The 20,425-nt window shown below is 33.3% G+C and overlaps 2 protein-coding genes across 4 annotated transcripts in view; one reads left to right on the top strand and one right to left on the bottom strand.

Moving 5' to 3' along the window:
- IFT140 (intraflagellar transport 140) overlaps positions 1–20,425 on the top strand; it is a 198,496-nt gene that overhangs the window by 118,108 nt on the left and 59,963 nt on the right. For all 3 annotated transcript variants that reach the window (XM_031945786.1, XM_031945784.1, XM_031945785.1), the window contains exon 18: positions 5,126–5,325. In XM_031945786.1, coding sequence (XP_031801646.1) covers positions 5,126–5,325 — 200 coding nt within the window. The remainder of the gene's footprint in view (positions 1–5,125; positions 5,326–20,425) is intronic.
- Positions 6,763–20,425, bottom strand: part of TMEM204 (transmembrane protein 204) — a 48,775-nt gene continuing 35,112 nt past the window's right edge. The window contains exon 4 of the mRNA XM_012543252.3: positions 6,763–8,163. Coding sequence (XP_012398706.1) covers positions 7,919–8,163 — 245 coding nt within the window. The 3' untranslated portion in view covers positions 6,763–7,918. The remainder of the gene's footprint in view (positions 8,164–20,425) is intronic.

Below are 20,425 nucleotides of genomic sequence, written 5' to 3'. Positions count from 1 at the left end.
CTCTGAAGAAAATTGAATAGGGTTGGAAAGAAATATGCCAGTACATGGGACCTACACAAATATTGACCATGTGTTAAGGCAGGAAAACCTCACAATCAAATGCACAAAGGCAGAAATTTCTGTAAATGCTTCATTTTCATATGACAATGCAATAAAAATTACATTCAATAAAGGACCAGATAAAGATAGACTAAAAACCAATTGGAAATGAAATAATCTAATTCTAAAGCTTGAACGGGTCAAACAACAAATCACAGAAGCAGTAATTTCATCCAAGAGAATGATAATAATGAGACAACATATCAAAACCTGTAGGATGCAGCCTGCTTTGTTCTTGGGGAAAATTTTTTTATCTCTACTTGCATGAATAAAATAGAGAAAGAGGAGATCATGAATTGGGCATGCAACTAAGAAACTAGAAAAAGAACAAATTAAAAACCCTCAAATACAAAATTAGAAATTCTGAAAATCAAAGGAGAGATTAACAAAATTGAAAGTAAGAAAACTATTGATAAAACTTAAGTGGTGTTTTGTGGAAAAACCCAACAAAATAGATAAACCTTTGGCTAACTTGATTTAAAAAGGGAAAGTTTAAAAACTAATTTACCAGCATCAAAAAATGAAAAGGGTAAACTTGCCACCAATGAAGAAGAAATTAAAACAATAATTAGGAACTATATTGCCAACAATTCTGACAATTTAATTGAAATGGCTATTTACAAAAATATTTGTTGCCCAGATTAATAAAAATAAATTGCCTAAATAGCTCCATTTTAGAAAAAGAAATTTAGAAAACACCATCAATAAGCTCCCTAAGAAAAAGTCTTTAGGGAGGGTTAGATAGATTTACAAATGAATTCTATTAAACTTTCAAAGAACAATTAATTCCAGTATGAACTATTTGGAAAAATGGGCAAAGGAGGAGTCCTGCCAAATTCCTTCTTTGGCACAAATAATGGTGCTGATACCTAAATCAGGAAGAGCCAAAACCGAGAAAGAATTACAAATCAATCTCCTTAATGAATATTGGTGCAAAATTTTTAAATATACTATTATCAAAGAGAGTATAACTTAGTCAGCTAGATAATACACCATGACCAAATCAGATTTAACCAGGAATGCAGGACTGGTTCGATATCAGGAAAACTATCAGCATAATTGACCATATTAATAACAAAATTAACAGAAATCATATAGTAATCTTAATAGATAAATAAAAAGCTTTTTGGCCAAATTTAGCACCCATTCCTTTTTAAAACATTAGAAAGCATATGAATAAATGATGTTTTCCATAAAATGATAAGGAGCAGCTATCTAAAACCATCAGCAGGCATTATTTGTAATGAGGAGAAGAAGCTAGATGTATTCCCAGTAAGATCAGGGATAAAACAAGGAAGTCTTTTATAACCACTATTATTCAGTATCATACTAGAAATAATAACTCTTTAGCAATAAGAAAAAAAAAAGAATTAGAGTAGGCAATGAAGAGATAAAACTATCACTCTTTGCAGATGATGTGATGGTATACTTAGAGAATCCTAGAGAATAATTAAAAAACCTACTTGAAACAATTAACAGCTTTAACAAAGTTGCAAGATATAAATTAGACCCACATAAGTCATCAGTATTTCTGTATGTTACTAATAAAGCCCAGAGCAAGAGATAGAAAAATTCTATTAAAAAAACTGTAGACAAAATAAAATATTCTGGTGTTTACCTGCCAAGACAAACCTAGGAATTATATGAACATAATTACAAAATAATTTCCACACAGTCAGATCCAAACAATTGAAAAAATATCAATTGCTCGCAGGTAGACTGAGCTAAAATAATAAAAATGACAAATTCTACTTTAATTAATCTACTCATTCAATGCCATGCCAATTATACTGACAAAAATTTATTTTATAGAACTATAACAAAATTCATCTGGAAGAACAAAAGGTCAAGAATATCAAGAGAGGTAATGAAAAAATAATGCAAAGAATGGTGGCCTAGAAGTGCCAGACATAAAACACTTTTTTTTCCTATCATTTTAGAAAGTGTGAAGTGGTATGTCAGAGTTGTTATAATTTGCATTTCTCTGTGACAGATGACAGGAAAAAATAATGATAAATGTTGGAGGTGATGTGGCAAAACAAGGACACTAATACATTGTTGGTAGATCTACAGATCATGGATGTGAAATGATCCAGTCATTCTGGAGAACAATTTGGAACTATGCCCAAAGGGCTATCAATCTCTGCGTACCCTTTGACCTGCCAGTTTCACTTCTGGGTCTGTATCCCAAAGAAATCATAAAGGAGGGAAAAGGACCTACCTGTGCAAAAATTTTTGTAGCAGCCCCTTTTTGTAGTGACCAGAAACTGGAAACTGAGTGGATGCCCATTAGTTGGGAAATAGCTGAATAAGTTATGCTAAATAAAAGTAATGAAAAGTTATTGTTCTCTAAAAAATGATGGAGGCAGCTAGGTGGTGCAGTGGATAGAGCACCAGCCCTGAAGTGAAGGAGGCCCTGAGTTCAAATATGATCTCAGCCACTTAACACTTCCTAGCTGTGTGACTCCGGTCAAGTCACTTAACCCCAATTGCCTCAGAAAAAAAAAAATTGAACAGGCTGATTTTAGGAAGACCAGGAAAAATGTACATGAACTGATGCTGAACAAAACAAACGGAACCAGGAATACATTGTACACAGTAACAGCAAGATTGTGGGATGACCAACTATGACAGACTTGGTTCTTCTCAGCAGTTTAGTGATCCAAGGCAATCCTAGTAAACTTTGAATGGAAAATGTCATCTGCATCCAGAGAGAGAACTATGGAAACTGAATGTAACTCAACACCTGCTATGTCCACTTTTTATTCTTTTGAGTAAAAAGAAAGTCTTCCTGATTAATTAGTGGAGCCTCCCACTTATAAACACAGGATAGACATTTTCTCTTTAAGCATCCTTTCTCCTGGACCTCAGTTCTTGAATCCACAGAGGAGAGCCTCATCCCTGGGGATCAATCAGAGGAGTTTGCTATTGTGTTCTCCAGACAAGGGCCTATAGAGCCTGTGCCTTTGTACGAGGCATTTGTATAGCTCCTTGCATGGGACAAATCCTGTGATTATTATGGTTAATCACTGCTGGTAGGAGTAGCTCCATTATATTTCACAAATTTATCTCATCTCAACTGAGGCTTCAGGCCTCAATTGAGGCTGCATGGCAATGCTTTCATTCTTCCTTAATTTACTCTCACATTCTCCAGGGAGGCAGCTTGTGGCTCAGTGGCTAGAGCATGGGCCTGGAGTTCAGAAGATTTGAGTTCAAATCCAGCTTCAGAGAGTTCTAAACTCTGTGACAAGATTACTTAACCTGTGATTGTCTGACTAAATCCACTAGAGAAGGAGATGGCAAACCACTCTATTCTCTTTGTGAAGAAAACCCCAAATGGAACATGAAGGGTTAGACATAATTGAAATAACTGAACAACCACAAAAATTCTCCATAGTATTTATTGCAAAATATCCCTTCTTTCCTCAAGCTTCCTATACTAACATCTCTCCACTCCCTCTCAGCAAAGAATACTGGGATCAAAAAAACTGAGACACTCTGTAGCTCAGATGTCTTCAGTATGATCCCCACTCTCCTTTTGGCTTAAATTTGTAATTTAAAGATAGCCCTCCTTGCCAAGGTACACCTCTCTATTTGTGCTATTAATCTAATGCTTTCCCATTTCTTGAACCTAGGACCTTTTGATTATCTTCTCTCTTTTTTTAAACTTGCCTTTTTTATTGTGTGTTTTTAAAAAATTCTTATATTAACAAACATCAACTAAAATAAATACTTCCATATTCACAGCAGAACTGAAAGAGAATTGTAAATGTGAATGTCTATTATGTACAGCTTTTTCTATTTACATATATGATAACATTTAAAGCTGTTCTTCTTGTCTGTTATTCCTTCTGGCCTTTCTTCTGTTCTCTTATATACAATTTAAGAATAAATGTTATAATGATGTACTTTTCTTTTTTTCGGCAAAATCCCTCAAGCTTCCCTCCCATTAAAAAAAAAAAGAAAGAAAGAAAAGAAAACTTGGACAAAAAGAAACTTTAAGGGAACCCAAAAGGAGAATGAATGTGTATATAAATGTAAATAGTTGTAAAGTATGTTTAACTGATTTTGTTGATATTTAGTGCTAATTATGAAGTTATTTTTTTTTAACACATATAGAACTTACCACTCCCTGACTTAAATAAATTGTGCTTGGTAGTATTTATTTTCCTAAGGAGATTTACTAAATGCTATCTCACATATTTAAGGATTTCACTATTGTTGAAGAATCCAAAAGCCATAAAAAACCAAATGAACACAATTGTGTCTTTTCCATCCTTGATAATATAAACTCATTTTTTATCGTGAATGTCATATTCAATAATATGGCAGGAAGGGAATGTGCATCTTTAAATAGGGATAAAATGAGATAACCTGACAAAAAAGTTGCATACCTTAAAGTAGGACTTTTTAAACTTTTTCTCCTCATGACCTCTTTTTATACAAGACATTTTTACATGACTTCAGGTATATAGGTATATAAAATAGATATACAAATCAAACATTTACTAATAATAAATCATAATTTTGTGATTCCCCCCATTCAGTTATGAGATCTCATATCGGGTTGCAAACCACAGTTTAAGAAGCTAGGCCTTAAAGCACTATATAAGTGCTAGGTTTTTTATTATCATTATCATTATTAGAGAGACAAATAAGCATAGTCTATAGGAAAAAGAAAGATATTTATGAAATACTGAAACTTTGAGAATGTAGCTTTAAGGAGTTAAACAATGATAGAATAATTCAACTAGTTCCTGTTGAATAGGATTTTTTTTGTCTTTGTTCTACATTTGAAGTAACAGCCAAAAGCCCTAATGGTTTTTAAATATCCTAATGTCTTTCTGCATTTGGGCAGGACCTTAGTCCATTTACAGCTAATTCAGTGTTCCTGGAAATGGGTCAGTTTCTTTGGACTGTGATATGATAATAATAATAATAAATAAATTTGCAAAAGTTGAAATTAGAGAATAGGTATTGGCAATATATGTAAATAAATAATTAAATGATGGTGTTTACCATTTAGCCCGGTGAGACAGACAAAGAAGATCAAGTAGATTCTACAACTCATCGGATTCCCCAAATGGTAGGCAAGAAACCCCTACGAGATTTTATTGGGCTAGAAGAGTGTGACAAGACTACCCGGGAAGCCATGCTAAATTTCAGCTTCTTTGTCACCATTGGAGATATGGATGAAGCTTTCAAATCCATCAAACTCATCAAAAGGTGAGGATTATTTTCACTAAAGTTTTGAAAGAATGTCTTAATATGTTTGGGGATTCTTCCACTTAATACTTTCCTTTTCTCTTTAATCAGATTAAAAATAATTAACTCTTTTGTTACAGTCTTCACAATGTATTTTATGATTTTTGTCACTCTGTGAAATTCCATTGAGATTAGTAGAATGCCAGGACGTGCCTAGTACATTCTGTTGCACAGAAAGGGGGTTCTATTTAAACACATCTGGTGGTAGGAAACAGATGAACAAAGCTCTTTTGACTCTTCAGTGCTCAGATCATCATATCTTACTTATTTAATTATTTTGCTTTTTATTCAAAAGTGTTTTGAATACTTTCTAACTAAATGTTTTGCAGTTGTTACACACCAATAATATTTAGATCTCTAGTCAGATTTACAAATAAATACTAATACTGATAAATGATTAATAGAAAAACAAAAGTTAAAAGTTAATTAAACTTTTAAAACTTGCACTACACTCCAATGGGATTCATAAGTTTAGGCAGAGGTTCTTTGTAAACAGCTTTCTATCGGTACCCAGAAAAATTTGATGTTTACTAGCAGAAATAGTTGGCAAATATTAAATTTGATGGAAGATCATCATTAATAACAGAATTGAAGTAGATAAATGTGAATGAAATAAAGTCATTTTGAAATGAGAGTTAATGGATAGTTCTGTAGAATATATAGCATCTTTTAAAATGTCACCTCAATCATAGACAGTATTTCCCCTAATTCCTTTTGTCCCCAATCTGCTTTGCAGAAATTGGGGGATTGTTTTTTTTCATATTGACAACACTGACAAGATAGCTTTTCAAATAACTGGGAAAGCAATAATATGGTTGACCTATCTTTTAAAACTTGATTCGTTTAATGTAAACATAGTGGTATTATATTATTTCTAACCACATATCTAATGTTTAGTTTTAATGATCATTATAATAGTTCATATATAGTAAAGTTATCTTAAATATTCTATTTTTTCATTACAACTAATTTTAGTGCATTATCTCTAATTTAAAAAGTCCCGCAGAAGTATGACAAGACCTATCAGTGTTTATACAGGTACTGAATAAGCTGTCAAAATAATCACATGCTCTGGTGTACCCGTTTGTGTGGTAAAGATATAACAAATGATTGGTAAATAGTTTTATTGATATGTATTTTTCTAGGGTATCAATGGTTTAAAATGGCAGGTGAATTATATTTCTTTTTTAAATCAAAAATTATAGTATAGTATAGTATAAAACATGAGATCCTGCATATTCATTTCTTTTTAACAATATACTCAAAAAGAAGATTCTATTTTAAATAGCCTTGAAAGATTTTCTATAAAGTTAAATGGGATTCTTCTAGTTAAATTGGATGGTTCATGTAGTAATGGTGGGCATTTAAGAACCTATGCTAAATTGGAATAATGGAGACTTAAATTTCAGAAGTATTTTATTTAGTCACAACAGAAACAATACAAGGTTTCATAACCTTCATATATTTAACAAGTTGTTGTTCTTAATCATTATGTTGACATGTGCATTAAGATTTCTTGTACCCATTCAGAAAAAACTAGTGAATAGACTAAAATGTCGTGAAAAAAGTGATTGCTATTATTTACACATAGTATCACTGTTGGATTGTTATGGGCTACCTAAACATTGGAGCCAACTCATATAATTTTAAATGTATGCATACAAATATAGTTATTAAAATGGTTAAGTGAGTTTTTTGATGGTTTAAATTTTTTAAAGCAAAATAGGTTAATTTCCCTCATAATCTTCCAGACACCAAAACATATCAAAGAACTCAATTTTCATGCTTTTTGCAGAAATAGTGCTTTGAAAACTCATTTATATAGAAAATGTAAAGAGAGTGATATCATCCATACTTTTCCATCGCATTTCTAGGACATGATTTTGACCCTTCTTCTTATAATGGGCCCACCAAAATGACAAAATAATATAAATTCATATAATTTCGTGGAGAAAATTAAACTTTAAAAAGAAAGTTCAGCATGTTCATCTTTTATTTTAAATTATAAAAATAATTGGGGCATAATATAAAGCAATGACAAGGTTCTGTAAGAAAATTTTAACCATTTGGTTGTAAATGCAGCTACACTTAACATATTTCTGTGACATTTTCTAAGTCTTTCTGTGTATTCAGCATTCCCAAAGTTGAAGCCTTACCAAGATTGAGGCATGACTTCTGTCAGAATAAATTAATCTTAAAAACTAAGATGGAGAATAAAGTAGCTTCATCTTGCATATTTCTTTAATAATTTCACAAATTTTGGCTTGCTACTACATTTGAAAAATGTGTGCTTGTGAAATTATGTGACATAAAAAATTTATCACTGTACAAAAGTAGGGGTAGGGGTTATATAATCTATTTATATATAATATACATATTATTTATGTGTATCATACATATGTATATAGCTGTAACCCATAAAATTAATAATCAAAAGTCACTTCACAAATATTGAAAATGATCTTGTAATGTCCATCAGTTTCTACTTTTTAAATTATCACATGTATACAGACACTATCCTGATCTAAAACATAGTCACTACCTCTCCTGACTTTCAGCATGGTGATTCCACATAATCATTTTCTAGCCCACGACGAAATCGAGCAGTTAAGGTGCGACTGATGACAATAACACGAGGTGCCATACAATCATCTCTTCTGTGAAGAATATTCCAGATGAGGATTGCAGCTGCTAGGGTGGCCAAAAGGCAAGCTCCGATGTTCAGGTAGCAAGACCAGGACAAATTGGTGTAGGGACCAATTCGGTAAAAAGTTACTAGGCCAATGACTAAAACAAAGCCTGCAAAAAAAAAAATAATTTCTATAAAACATTACAAAATTTAGGGAAAGGAAAATTCCTGGTTTCTCATGTAAATAAAAATATAAGTTCTCTAAATTAATTTCTTAGATTTCTGTCCTTTTTATAAGCCTCATAATCTACATTTCCACCCTTATTTCATGTTACTCCCCTTTTATATTACAACTAGATGAGCTTCTAGCTGTTTCTTAAACTTGACACCCCATTTTTGTGCCTTTTTGCTTTTATAATAAACTGTTCTTCATTCATGTTCATGGAAGTCTATAAAGCATTCTAAAGTTTTCAAAATATTTTACATCTCATTTGAACCTCATGAAGTAGTTACCATGGGTATTATTATCTTAATTTAATCAATGTAGAATCTGATAATAAGGTTAAGTGATTTACTTGTGATTACACAGCTAGGAAATATCAGAACCACAATTCAAACCCACATGTTGCTGCTCCAAATCCAAAACTCTTCAGTAAGTGTCATTGCCCCTTAGTTGTTAAGTATTTGCTGTCTGCTAGACTTTGGGGATATAAAGACAAAAATGAAAGATTCCTTGCCCTCAGAAAGCTAACCTTACTCTTAGAGGATGCCGCTTGTACACAACTAAATAGGTACCAAATATGTGCATGTGTCTCCTCTCTGCTTCCAGGTGATCTTTTTCTTCCTTCAGTCTAACTTGGGCTGGGAGTCTCCTCAGTTCATAGTGTTCTCTCTCTCTTCAGATCTCCTGATATTTAGCTGTTTACTTCTCAGTGTACTTACAGACTTCTTTCAGATTTCTCCCCTTTTGTATTTTATCCAAACCAGGCTTGTACCTGTTCTAGCTGTTAAACTTACCATCTCATCTCTTGCTTTTCTCTATCATTACAAAAGCCATTTTACCCAATAGGTTGCAGGCTGCTTTACTATAGGAACCATTTATTTGGGGGGTTGTGTCCCTACTCAACACCTTATACAATACTTTGCACATAATAGGTTCTTAATAATTGCTTGTTAAATTTCATTGAAATTTTGTGCAGTCTTGTATTAGAGAGATCTTTAACCTGCAAATCCATTATGATTTAAAAGGATATCCAGAAAGATGAATTTGAGCTTGTATCTTGGAAAAGGAATGGCTAGGTCCACCAACTGTGTAATTCATAGATCGGGCCTTGAGAAACATCTGTCCTCGATATAGTTTACACTGATGCTGTTAATAAAGTTTATTTAATGGAGTGGGATTGACACATTTCTAGACATCCCATTTGGAGGATTGGGAGTGAGGGGAATATGCTACAATGTAGCTTTCCATTTTTCTTGTTTTGCATGACTATTTCTGCTCTCTTACTGAAGTACCTTCCATGTCTTCTCTCCCTTCTCTTTCTTCCCTTTCCATTCTTCTTCTTCCTAAAGATTCTAGATGCTAAGGAGCTGGTGGTTTCCCCTTCTCTAACCTTTTTCTCCTCAGTTAATCCTTCCTCTGAAATCCAGCATTCCAGCCATTATGCAGTCAGATTAATCACAAAATTAGATAATTGCAGGATTGGAAGAGTCCTGAGAGTTCAGTCCTTACCCAAAATATGATTCTCATCTACAATAAATGGTCACCATATCTCTTAACTAAAGAACTCAGCGATGGAAAAAAAAATCACTACTTCTTGAGGCAAACCATTCTTCTTTTCCAAAACTCTTAATTGGTTTTCCTTCTTTTCAGAGTACATATGCATTTCTCAAACTTCCATCTATTAATGCCAATTCCATCGAGAGACCAAGGAGAGAAAATCTAATCTCACATCTGCATAAAAAGACTTACAGAGAGAAGACAAGTGTAATTTGCCCCCACCCCATCCCCAAATGGGGGAATAGCCTTCTCTGTGCTAAAAATTGCTAGTTCCTTCAACAAATCCTCACTTCATGATGTTTATTACCTTTCCACTGCATGCTCTCCAGCTTATAAATGTCCTTCCTAAAGTTCAGCAGTTAGAACTGAATGCAATATTCAGATGTTAGCTGACCAAAAACTATAAGATCTCTCATTTTGTATACTACAATTATATTAATATATTCTAAGACTCTAAGACTACATTACATGTCTGACTGCAGTTTTGAACTGTGGACTCCCATTATTAAAACTGAATAGTTTCCCAATAACTATTCTCCCTATCAGTAGCAGATGGTAAACAATCATATTCTCAAGTTCCTTTGGTCTTTTGGAATGTTGTTTATCTAGGCCTAGTGACTTGAATTAAGAGCAATTAATTTGGTTTTTTTAGTATATTTTCATTTTTTTTCAATTTTAATTCCTTCCCTGTTAAAACATTTTTATATATCCTGTACTGAAGAGCATTTCTTGAGAAGAAAAAAAAAGGTTGTGTAGTTTTGTTTTCCCTTTGTTGTACATTATTATCTCACCTACTCTAAGAAGTGTTCTTATACATTCTTTGGCCTTTTGACTGTCCCAGCATGCCTTTTAAGCACTTGGTTATTCTCAGTATTTATCACCTACTTCTACTCATTCTGCATTTCAGCATTTTTTTTATATTACTTATAGAAGACCTTACTATTATTGGATCCATCCTTGGTAACCTATCCTTGTGTTTATCTTGTTATTGCCCTTCAGCTTCAAATTAATATGTTAAAAATTTGAGACACTTGCTGAGTTCTCTAGCTACATCTGTATTTTTACATAACTTTTTCTTTTCTTCCTCATCAGAATACTTTTGTTTATCATCAATTATTGGTGTAAGAGCTAGACTGCTGGGCCTGAGTTCAAATCTGGTCTTTAGACATAGTACAAGTCTGTTAATCCTGTTTGCCTCATTTTTTTCAACTGTAAAATGAGAATAACGATAGCACCCACCTACTTTCAAGGTTGCGGGATTCAAATGAAAAACTACTTGCAAAAAGTGCTTAGTAACACAATGCCTGGCATATAGTAAGCACTATATAAATGCTTATTCTATCTTCTCTTCTCCTCATAATCAAAATTGTGTTTTCCAGAGCATCCCATGCCCCTTGAGCTGATTTCTCCAATAGAATTTTTAGTCATGGAATCTATCTATGCTTTCTCTGAATCTTTTGAAATCTATTATTTTAAAAAATATCTTATTAGCACTTTTTTTCCCTCAAGGAGTGCCTTAATCCTGACCCCCATAGTGGCTTCACTTGTAACAATGAAGTGCCATAAGTGAAATAAATAAACACATTCACCACAGCCAACAACATATGACCCATTCCACACTTCTGTGGACCACTGGCTGAGGAGGCAAAGGACTTGGATTCATATCCACTACTAGGGGGACCTCGAACAAGACACAGTATCTCTAGGCCTCATTTCTCTCAACTCTAAAATTTCAAGGTTGCAATATATGAGATCTGAAGTGCATTCTCCTAGCTCTATCATTCTGTTGTCCTCTGTCCTCTCCCAAGGATGGACACAGCCCTGCCTCACTTAAATCCAGTTCATTTTTAAGTCAAAGCATCACCCTCCTGAAGTCACTGGTCCTCTAGGAAAATGAAGGATGAACAAGTAGGAGGAGATTTGTTTCATTATCAGGCCTGTAAAACTATGACTGATTACTACATTGATCCCAATTTCAAATCCATTTCTCTAAACTGTAGGCTATATATTAGAATGTACTGGGCTATCCTTTTATTGTCTCCTATGTGCAAAGCATTGATCTAGGCACTAGAGAAATGAAAACAAGCAGTTCTTAATGATTTCTTTCTACATTCTAACCAAAAACATAAATTGGTACCCAGAACTTCAGTAAATCAAATAAAAGAAAATTTTTCCCCATTAAGCTTCTATTACAAAATATTTGTTACCCTTTGTCTTCTTGAATTTTCAATATGAGCATGGAAATATTAAGACATGTTTTCTTCTTTTGTCAGCTCTTGGGTTTTTTAGAGCATTGAATTACAAATGTCTCCTCAAAATATAGCACACTTCTGTCAGATAAAGTTGTTAGCTTTAAATAGTAATCAAATAGAATACAAGTTGGGTCTAGTAAGGAAATATTTTTAGTTCCTTAAAAATACCCAGCAAATATCCTGGCATATTCTCTGTATAGGGCTTTTCCTGGAAATATGAATCAGTCACCTGGCCACCTCTTTCACTTCTCACCTGGAGAGAAAACTTCACAAAGCTGCTGCCTTTGATAGATAATGATGACTCATTTTTGTATCACTTCCTCATAGCATTGTCTTATATTCTTACATATGTTTGCCAGGGAGAGCTTGTCAGTGTTAATGAATACTGTTGCCTTTTCATTGTGAAAAACTTATGGGCATTTCCTTTTTATTGAAGTGAATTTATTCTTTAAGACTTAACTTATTGATTAAAGTAGATACAACTTTGAATTTTCTTTGTACTGATAACAAGTACTCTCTACTAACAGTTTATTGTTATTTCATTTTTTATTAATAATGTAAGAGGATAATGCCATATTATTGTGAATCATAACATGAAATGTTTTAAATAGATTTCCCCCAAATTTTAATCAATAACTTTATAGGTGGCATACCCTATGGGAGTAAGTAAATAGATACACTTTGTAGTCTAACTATGATAAGCAATAGTTCCAGATAGAAAATGAAACATAGAATTTATTAATTTGAATTTCTACAAAAACAATCATTGTACGACACTTTATTTTTCTTAATAAAACCTTTTCCTGCCTCTAATTTTCCATGCAACATAAAAATTTGTGATTAATTTATGCATGAAGTCTCAGCATCACCACCAGTAGAGAAAGAAGGGTCTGGAGATAAGAATCTTTGTTAAAAATAGCAACAATTTAAATTTGAAAGTTGTTTGTTTTGAATGATAAAAACTTGAATCTAGCTATATCCTAGGTTGGTATTTTTCACAGAAACATTAAGATAAATATGTAGGAAAAATACTTTTTTAAAAAGTTGAAATGCACTGATTTCAGATTCTTGAATAAACCATTTTTTTATTGACCTCCAACTTAAAGTCTCACACTTCGTTTAGGTTTTTTATTTTTTAGAAACAAATGATTTAGCTAAAAGAATAAGAAAATGAAGACAACGGGCATAGATTGTGCCTATAGTGAAGAATATTTGCTCTTTATATTTACATAGTATTATGCAGTTTATAAAATACTTTTTTACAATTACATAATTTGGGCAGACAGATATGGCTAGGAATAGAATGCATCTCAGATCTCATACCCTGACCTAGAGCAATGAACTATCTTAATGAGGGGTTCCTTAGCTAGCAGGTATCTGAGATGCATATATTGAAAAATATATTTTAAAAAGAGAAAACCTATGTACAGATGACAATGATAGTCACTAATTATATCCCACTTCACTACTACAAGTATCTGTGATATCATCTCTTTGGATGTTTTCTCCATTTATGTACAGAGCTCAGTTGTTACTTTGCCCCAGAGTGCCAAAAATAGAGAGGGTGTAAAAAGTGATTTTGAAAAGTACAATTTTAGAATGTTTACATTTTCATTTTGAAAGAACTTTCTTTTCTTCAGCTGCTGAGAAACTAGTTAGCAAAAAATGAGTTAAAATAGGAAACTCCCAGATGGCTATTTCATTCACTGTACTCTCTCCTACCCAACTGACTTCACACTAAACCCAGTCTGCTTTTCCCTATCTGTAACTTCTTAAAAGTTTGGTGGCTTTCTCCTCACACTACAGGGTTATATAAGGTTTTCCTGACCTGTTTATTTGAGGATTTAAATGATGCCACTTATCTAAGCAGCTATTTCATGCTATTTGACTCAGATGCCAGAATAGCTAGTTAGAGTTCAATCTATCTAGATCATTATCCCTCTACATCTTACTAGAAAGTCTTCATTATTTACTTTAGTCAGAAATTTTTGGTGAACTCTTTGGCAATAAACTTGTGCAAACTTAGGCTGATCTGATAACATTCACATTTTTCTTCACTGGTCCCCATATTCATAGGTCTTTTTTTTTTTTTTCCCAAGCCTCAAAAACCTTGTTTGTTCCTTTTTTTTTTTTTTTTTTTTTTTTTTTTTTTTTTTAAGGCAATTTGAGTGAAGCACAAGCTTTGGTAGTTATTATGATGTTTATGTAATACATATTGTAAATTGTAAATTATAATTGTAACTATCTTTAGTAGTCTAGAAGAAGCAATGTATGTATCTTTTTGTTCTGAATTGCACATGGAACATGCTTAAAACCCACAATTATCTACAGATAGCTGAAAAAAAATTTAAAATACAGATTTCTAAAATGAAAAGATTGTGGATTAAATATATATTTGATATAGACACTGAGATGCAGTGTCTTAACAAAGGTAGTAGTGGTTATTGTACTTGTTTTTTATAAAGTAAGTTTCTACTAAGTTTCTACCTGAATCTTCTTGCTCAAAAAATACGTAATAAAAAAAATCTATTTTTAAAAAAAGAGCTTCATAAGCTCTTCTCTCTCCATCTGAAATTCAGGGATTTTGCCTTATACTTCTTTGTCCATTATCTTCCACAGTGTCTAGCACAGGTTTAGGCAAATCTTGAAAGTTCTATAAATTCTTGTTAAACTGAAAGTGAGAAGACAAAATTTGTGCTAAGTGGGACTTCGTAACCTTACAATCTTCTGAGTGAAAGGTAGTATCAAAGTACTAAGAGAAGAAAATAAATATGCATATCCCTTTTAGTTATTTGGTTATTTAAGTATATGTACATCTTGAAGAATACCTTATTGTTATAAGTTTATTCTATCCATTAGACATGCCCAAGCAATGCATAGTTAAGTATTGTTGCATGTTTCCCACCTCAGTAACAGTCAATTCATAACCACTTGGCCACTCTCCTCATCACACACACACACACACACACACACACACACCTCATTCTTCCATTGCAATTGACAATCCTGTTCTTCCACCAAGTTGGGAAGGTGAATTCCTTGATGGGAAGATTTGTACTTGGAAGCCTCTCCCTGCCTTCTTGCTTATATTCCCATCTTTAGGAGCAAGTTGTTAAAAACGACATTTTACCTTTGGTGACTCTATATACTCTCTTGGTTTATTATAGGGTTTCTTTTGTTACAATATTAGGAAATGGGAAAGGGTTTGAGAACCAGCTGGAGAACAGGAGACAAAAGGAATGAGAGCAGGACAAAATATGAGAAGGGAAAAGAAAGAAAAAGAACTGTGACTTAGTGACAGATAATATGAATATAGTCGATAGGAGGAAGGAAGAACATGAAGCAGGAAGTTTTCCCACTGTTCTCTCCTTAAAGAATAAGAATTCACCACCTTTGTTGTGCTGTCTTCTACCCCCACAGGGTCACTACTTTGATCAAAGGGTTGTAGTGTGCACTGAAAGGCAGCTTAGTCTCTCTTGGCTCTAAGTTAGGTAACCAAGTACCAATGAATACAGGACTATTGTGTGGGTCATTTAGTTCTTTAGCAAAATTTATTAAAAACTTTGGTTTTAAACATCACACACACACACACACACATACACACACATGGTTTAGTTTTTTGGTTTTTTTTTTTTTGAATGAAGAAGAAAAAGTCTTCTGGATCATTTGAATTAATACTTAGTGTTTATATCATTTAAAATGCATTTTAGTTGATATGACTATTAAAACTAGCTAGTATTTTTAATTTAGGACTGTAAAGTATCTAAAATATATAATAAGCCAGCATCTTCCAGACTTGGCTCATTCTAATTTTTTAGTGTAGTGATTCTTAACTGTAATCTGGTGGCTTACTTTTTGTTTGTACTTTGATAACTATGTTTCATTTTATATTTTGTTTCATATTATATATTATTTATACATGTATCGTATATATTACATATATTTTATGTTAGGCATTTAAAAACATCATTCTGAGAAGATTGTGTTTATAGAGTCTACCAAACTGCCGGAAGTATTTATGTAATACAAAAATAAAAAAAACTCTTGACTTAGAGCCATGTGAAAGTAGAATTGGCTGTCTTACAACAACAAATAATAATAGTAATAATAACTACAATAGGTAACATTTATATAGCATCTACTCTGTGCCAAGCACTGTGCTAAGCATTTTGCAGATATTATTTCATTTTATCCTCACAAAAACCCTTTGAGGTAGGTATTATTATGACCCCCATTTTACAGCTGAGGAAACTGAAGCAAACAGAGATTAAGAGACTTGTCAAAGGTCACACAGCTATTCTCTGACTTCACATTTGAACTGTCTTCCTAATTTAGCACTCTTATCTAATCCACCACTTACCTGCCTCAGAAGTTAATAGAGTCCCTCTACAAGTCTTCCAGAAAAGGCTGGATCACTTGCCAAATTATTTTATGGAAGAAATTGTTGGTCAGGATGGGTTGACAAGACAGACCTTGCTCCTTCCAGCTCTAAGAGTTAATGATTATACACTCAGGTTTCTCTTCAGAGCATATAAATCTTTCACTTTTTAAAAAGATTTCAATGAAGAGAAACAGGAGTTGTGTTTTTTTTTTTTAAGATTAAATGATTCTGTAACATCCAATAGGAGCTCAGGTAAAAGAGGTGAATGTGGGCTAATCAAGGAAGATTTTATGTAGAAAGGTCTCAAATTGGATCTTGAAAAATGTGTAACTTTTAATCAGATGGAGAGGATCAGGAAAATTTGACAGGCAAAGGAAACAGCATGAACAAAGAAATGACATAGAGGAGGGGACAGAGATACAATGAGCAGACCTGTGTGGCAGGAATGGAGACTGTACAGTGGGAAATTGTGAAAAAGAAATTTTTACACACACACACACACACACACACACACACATGCACACACTAGGACCAGATCATGGACAGTTCAAAAGTCCAGGTAGAAAAGTTTGGAAAAGCAAGTTGCTGGGGTAGTAGAAAACCAACAGAATATTATCATCATTAAATAACGATCTTTAAGACCTTTCAAATGGGGAAATATTTGTATTGGTCAACATCTGGTGTGAAATTTTTACACATACACCATGTAAGAGCAATATGTGTTATTCTAAACCCTTGGTCCCTACATTTATCTGATCTCATTTTTGTTCTTGGAATCTGATACATAAATACAAGTCATTTGAATATATGCACTGTTATATCTATTTTCCTGTGGTGATATTAGCTTAATTGCTTTTTTGATTGCTAATTGCTAGCAATAAGTGATCCAAGAGAGAGGGAACAAAAGATGGTTCTGGGCTGAGAATTCTGGCTTTCATGTTACCTTATTTTTTATAGTAAGCTTCACATTACTTTCCATGTCTTAGATTCCTAGAGCAATTTCTTGGTTATTTTTCAACATTTACTCAGGTTTTTTTTTTGGGGGGGGAGGAAGAGAAAAATTTATCAACTGATAAATTCTGCACATGGTATTGATTCTACATAAACTTATTTTTCAAAAGCAAACAGTTCTCTTCCTGTGAATTGGGAGGTGTGGAAGCTCTGAAGGCTCAGAGTGTTGTGTGAATTACAGTTCAGCCTCCGGAGCACCACTGCTTCCTCTCTCCTTTCCTTCCTGCCTACTTCCTAGGGCTTCATTTTCTGTCAGAGGGTCATCCTTTTTGAAAGCCTGTCAAATATATATGCAGGTGCCATAAATCAGAAACACTGGAACACTCTTGAACACTGAATGCTAAGCAGCTGTGTCTGATCAGTCAAGCTTTTATTATAACAATATTATGAATAACAGCAACAGAAAAATGAAAAAACTTTTAAAAGCACTTTTAAGTGTGATTTAGTTGGAGTACGCTGGTTTCCAAGGCGAACTTTAACTAACACAGCATATTAATTGAAGGGAACAGTCTCTGAAGACATTACTCAGGCTGAAATTTTCCAGCACATGGTAACAGCAAAATAATGGCTCTTATTCAAGTTTTTTTTTTTTTCCCTAGAGAGAATTATTCTTGGAAAGGAAAATCTACAGCACAATAATTTCTAAGCTCATGTGCTTTCATAGGGATCCCAAAGCATCTTCTGGGTGATCTATGGCAGCCATTTAAGACTCAAAAGTACCAAGAATGTTTGGGAGAGGAAAAAAAAAGAATGCAGTTGGTATTTAAAGGAAGTATTTAGAAAATGTGATCCAAATTTAGAGAAGCAAAATATAAAGAACAAATGGAAAACAGAATGTATAAAATTCTTCACCATCATGTGTGGATGTAGATTCCGTAAACCTCATTGTCCTTGTAATAAGTCATGAACAAGAATTCTAGTAGGTGAGTAAAGACCAACAGGCCCCAGTTTATGTTTGCTGGTTCTGTTAAGATGAGAAAAAATAATATACTTAGTCTATTCCAGAGTTTAAACCAGGTCTTTCTGGTGTGAGAAAAAAAAAAAGAATCAGTAGACATAATTTGTTTTAACTTATAAAAAGCTTTAGAAATGTATTCACATTAAAGACTAATAAAAAAAACTATGGAATTGGGGAAAGAATTTTTGAGGATAGGAGTCTGGGTGGGTGAAAGAAAAATAGAGATAAAGTACTTTTCTGAATAGAAAAGTATAAAAGTTGTATCCTCTAATGATTGATATGAAGTCTAGTTGTATTGAAAATTTTTAAAGAACCTAGAAGAGAGTGTTTAAAGTAACTCTCTAAATTTATTTAGCTGAGATTTACTAGACTGACTAGTGAAATGCCAAGTTAATGCATCTGAACTTCCCGATATAAAATTGACAAATTTCACTGTAGCCAAGTACAAGGCGATTTATTAAGGGAAAAATAATCCAAGCTATACTTCTAGCATGGAGAGCACTGAACTATAATTGGCAACAAAGGAGAGAGTGAAAAATTGTCCTAGATTACTCCTGAAGACAGTTGACCCAATATGGTAACTTTGGTCAGAACAGCCAAGAGAAGCCTATATGTTATCTGGCATGAAACAAAGCATACAATTCTATTCGACTTTTATGTATAATCACAATACATACATATATATATATGTATGTATATATATATAATTCATATATATATAATTCATGTGGTTCTGTTTAAAAACTGTACATATAGAAAATTCACATTAGAAAAAAAAAGATCCAGAGGGATTGAGGAACTTTTTTTGTTATTGAAAAGTCTGTCCCCATCTTTAAAGTCAGTAGTTAAAAGAAGACATGACCAAAAATGTTAAAATCATGAAGTACATGAAATGAACCCAAATATTGGAATTAGGGAAAATCACAGGAGGGTATTCCCACTGAAGAAAGCTGAAAATCCCTTTACTTAGTGATCAAATAGTAGAAACATATTTGAGAAGCTTAAGGCTCCTACAGTGAATATGGGCTTGGGTTTGTAGTCAGCTTGTTTGAGGACCACAGGATTCTAATTAATCATAAATATCATTGCCTACCCCTTTTATTTTCTTGACAGTACTAGAGGTAGAGCTCAACATTAATGCAAAACTCTTCTAGATAGGTTTAAGTTCCTGCCTTCATGAATATTACCAATTATAAATTGGTAAGAGAAAACATGTGTACCTACAAAGTAAATATTAATATAATACAATTATGCTATATTTAACATGTTAAATGTCAAATAATGTTATGCCCATAAACATACATAACAGTTGCTTCCATCTAGCTGAGAAGAAAAAGATACTTTTCTTGGGGTATATTTAAATGACATTTAGATAATTCTGCAAAAAATGAAAAAGAAGCTTACATAACAACAAATGGTGCCATCTTTGATGGCTAATTTTACATTCCTTGCTGTTCTCCTAGAAACCTCAGAAAATTTCCTGTAAACTGTTTGTAAGGTTTGTAACTTTCCTATAACCTTCTAGGTTTTTTTTCCAGTCTTCTTAGTTCATGGTGAAGTATTTTTTCCTCTCTTCCTATTTTTATTAATATTTTATTAATCACTTCCAACTCTTCTTCTCCAGCCCTACCCCCATCTCCCCACCCGAGCACTAGGGATTTCAAGGTTCAGCTTGCATAACAGGTAATAGCAGGCATTTCCTTCTCCTGTGACGGGATATCCTGGCGCCCTTCAGTCTCTCTCTAACTCTGTTTAAAACAGACTCTAGCACAGGAAAAAAACTCATTCTAAAATTAGCAGTTTGATAGAAGAAAGGCACATGGCTGTCCACTGTACTGTTTGTCAATGAAACAACAAGTCCAAAGAGGGCCAAAATGCATTTCCTTTTCGGGCAAAACAGACCTATTGAGCCTCAGAGGGTGATTGTGGGGCCATTAAAGGAGAGAAGTACACCAAACACAGAGAAAGTATCTTAAACTTTCTAAGCTACAACACTGTAGTCTCCCTTGCCTTTTCCCTTCAGTCTCTTTAACCCCAAAAATATTTTTAG

The sequence above is a fragment of the Sarcophilus harrisii genome, chromosome 1 (genome assembly GCF_902635505.1).
Source record: "Sarcophilus harrisii chromosome 1, mSarHar1.11, whole genome shotgun sequence".
NCBI lineage: Eukaryota > Metazoa > Chordata > Mammalia > Dasyuromorphia > Dasyuridae > Sarcophilus > Sarcophilus harrisii.
This window is presented reverse-complemented; position numbering and strand designations above follow the sequence as displayed.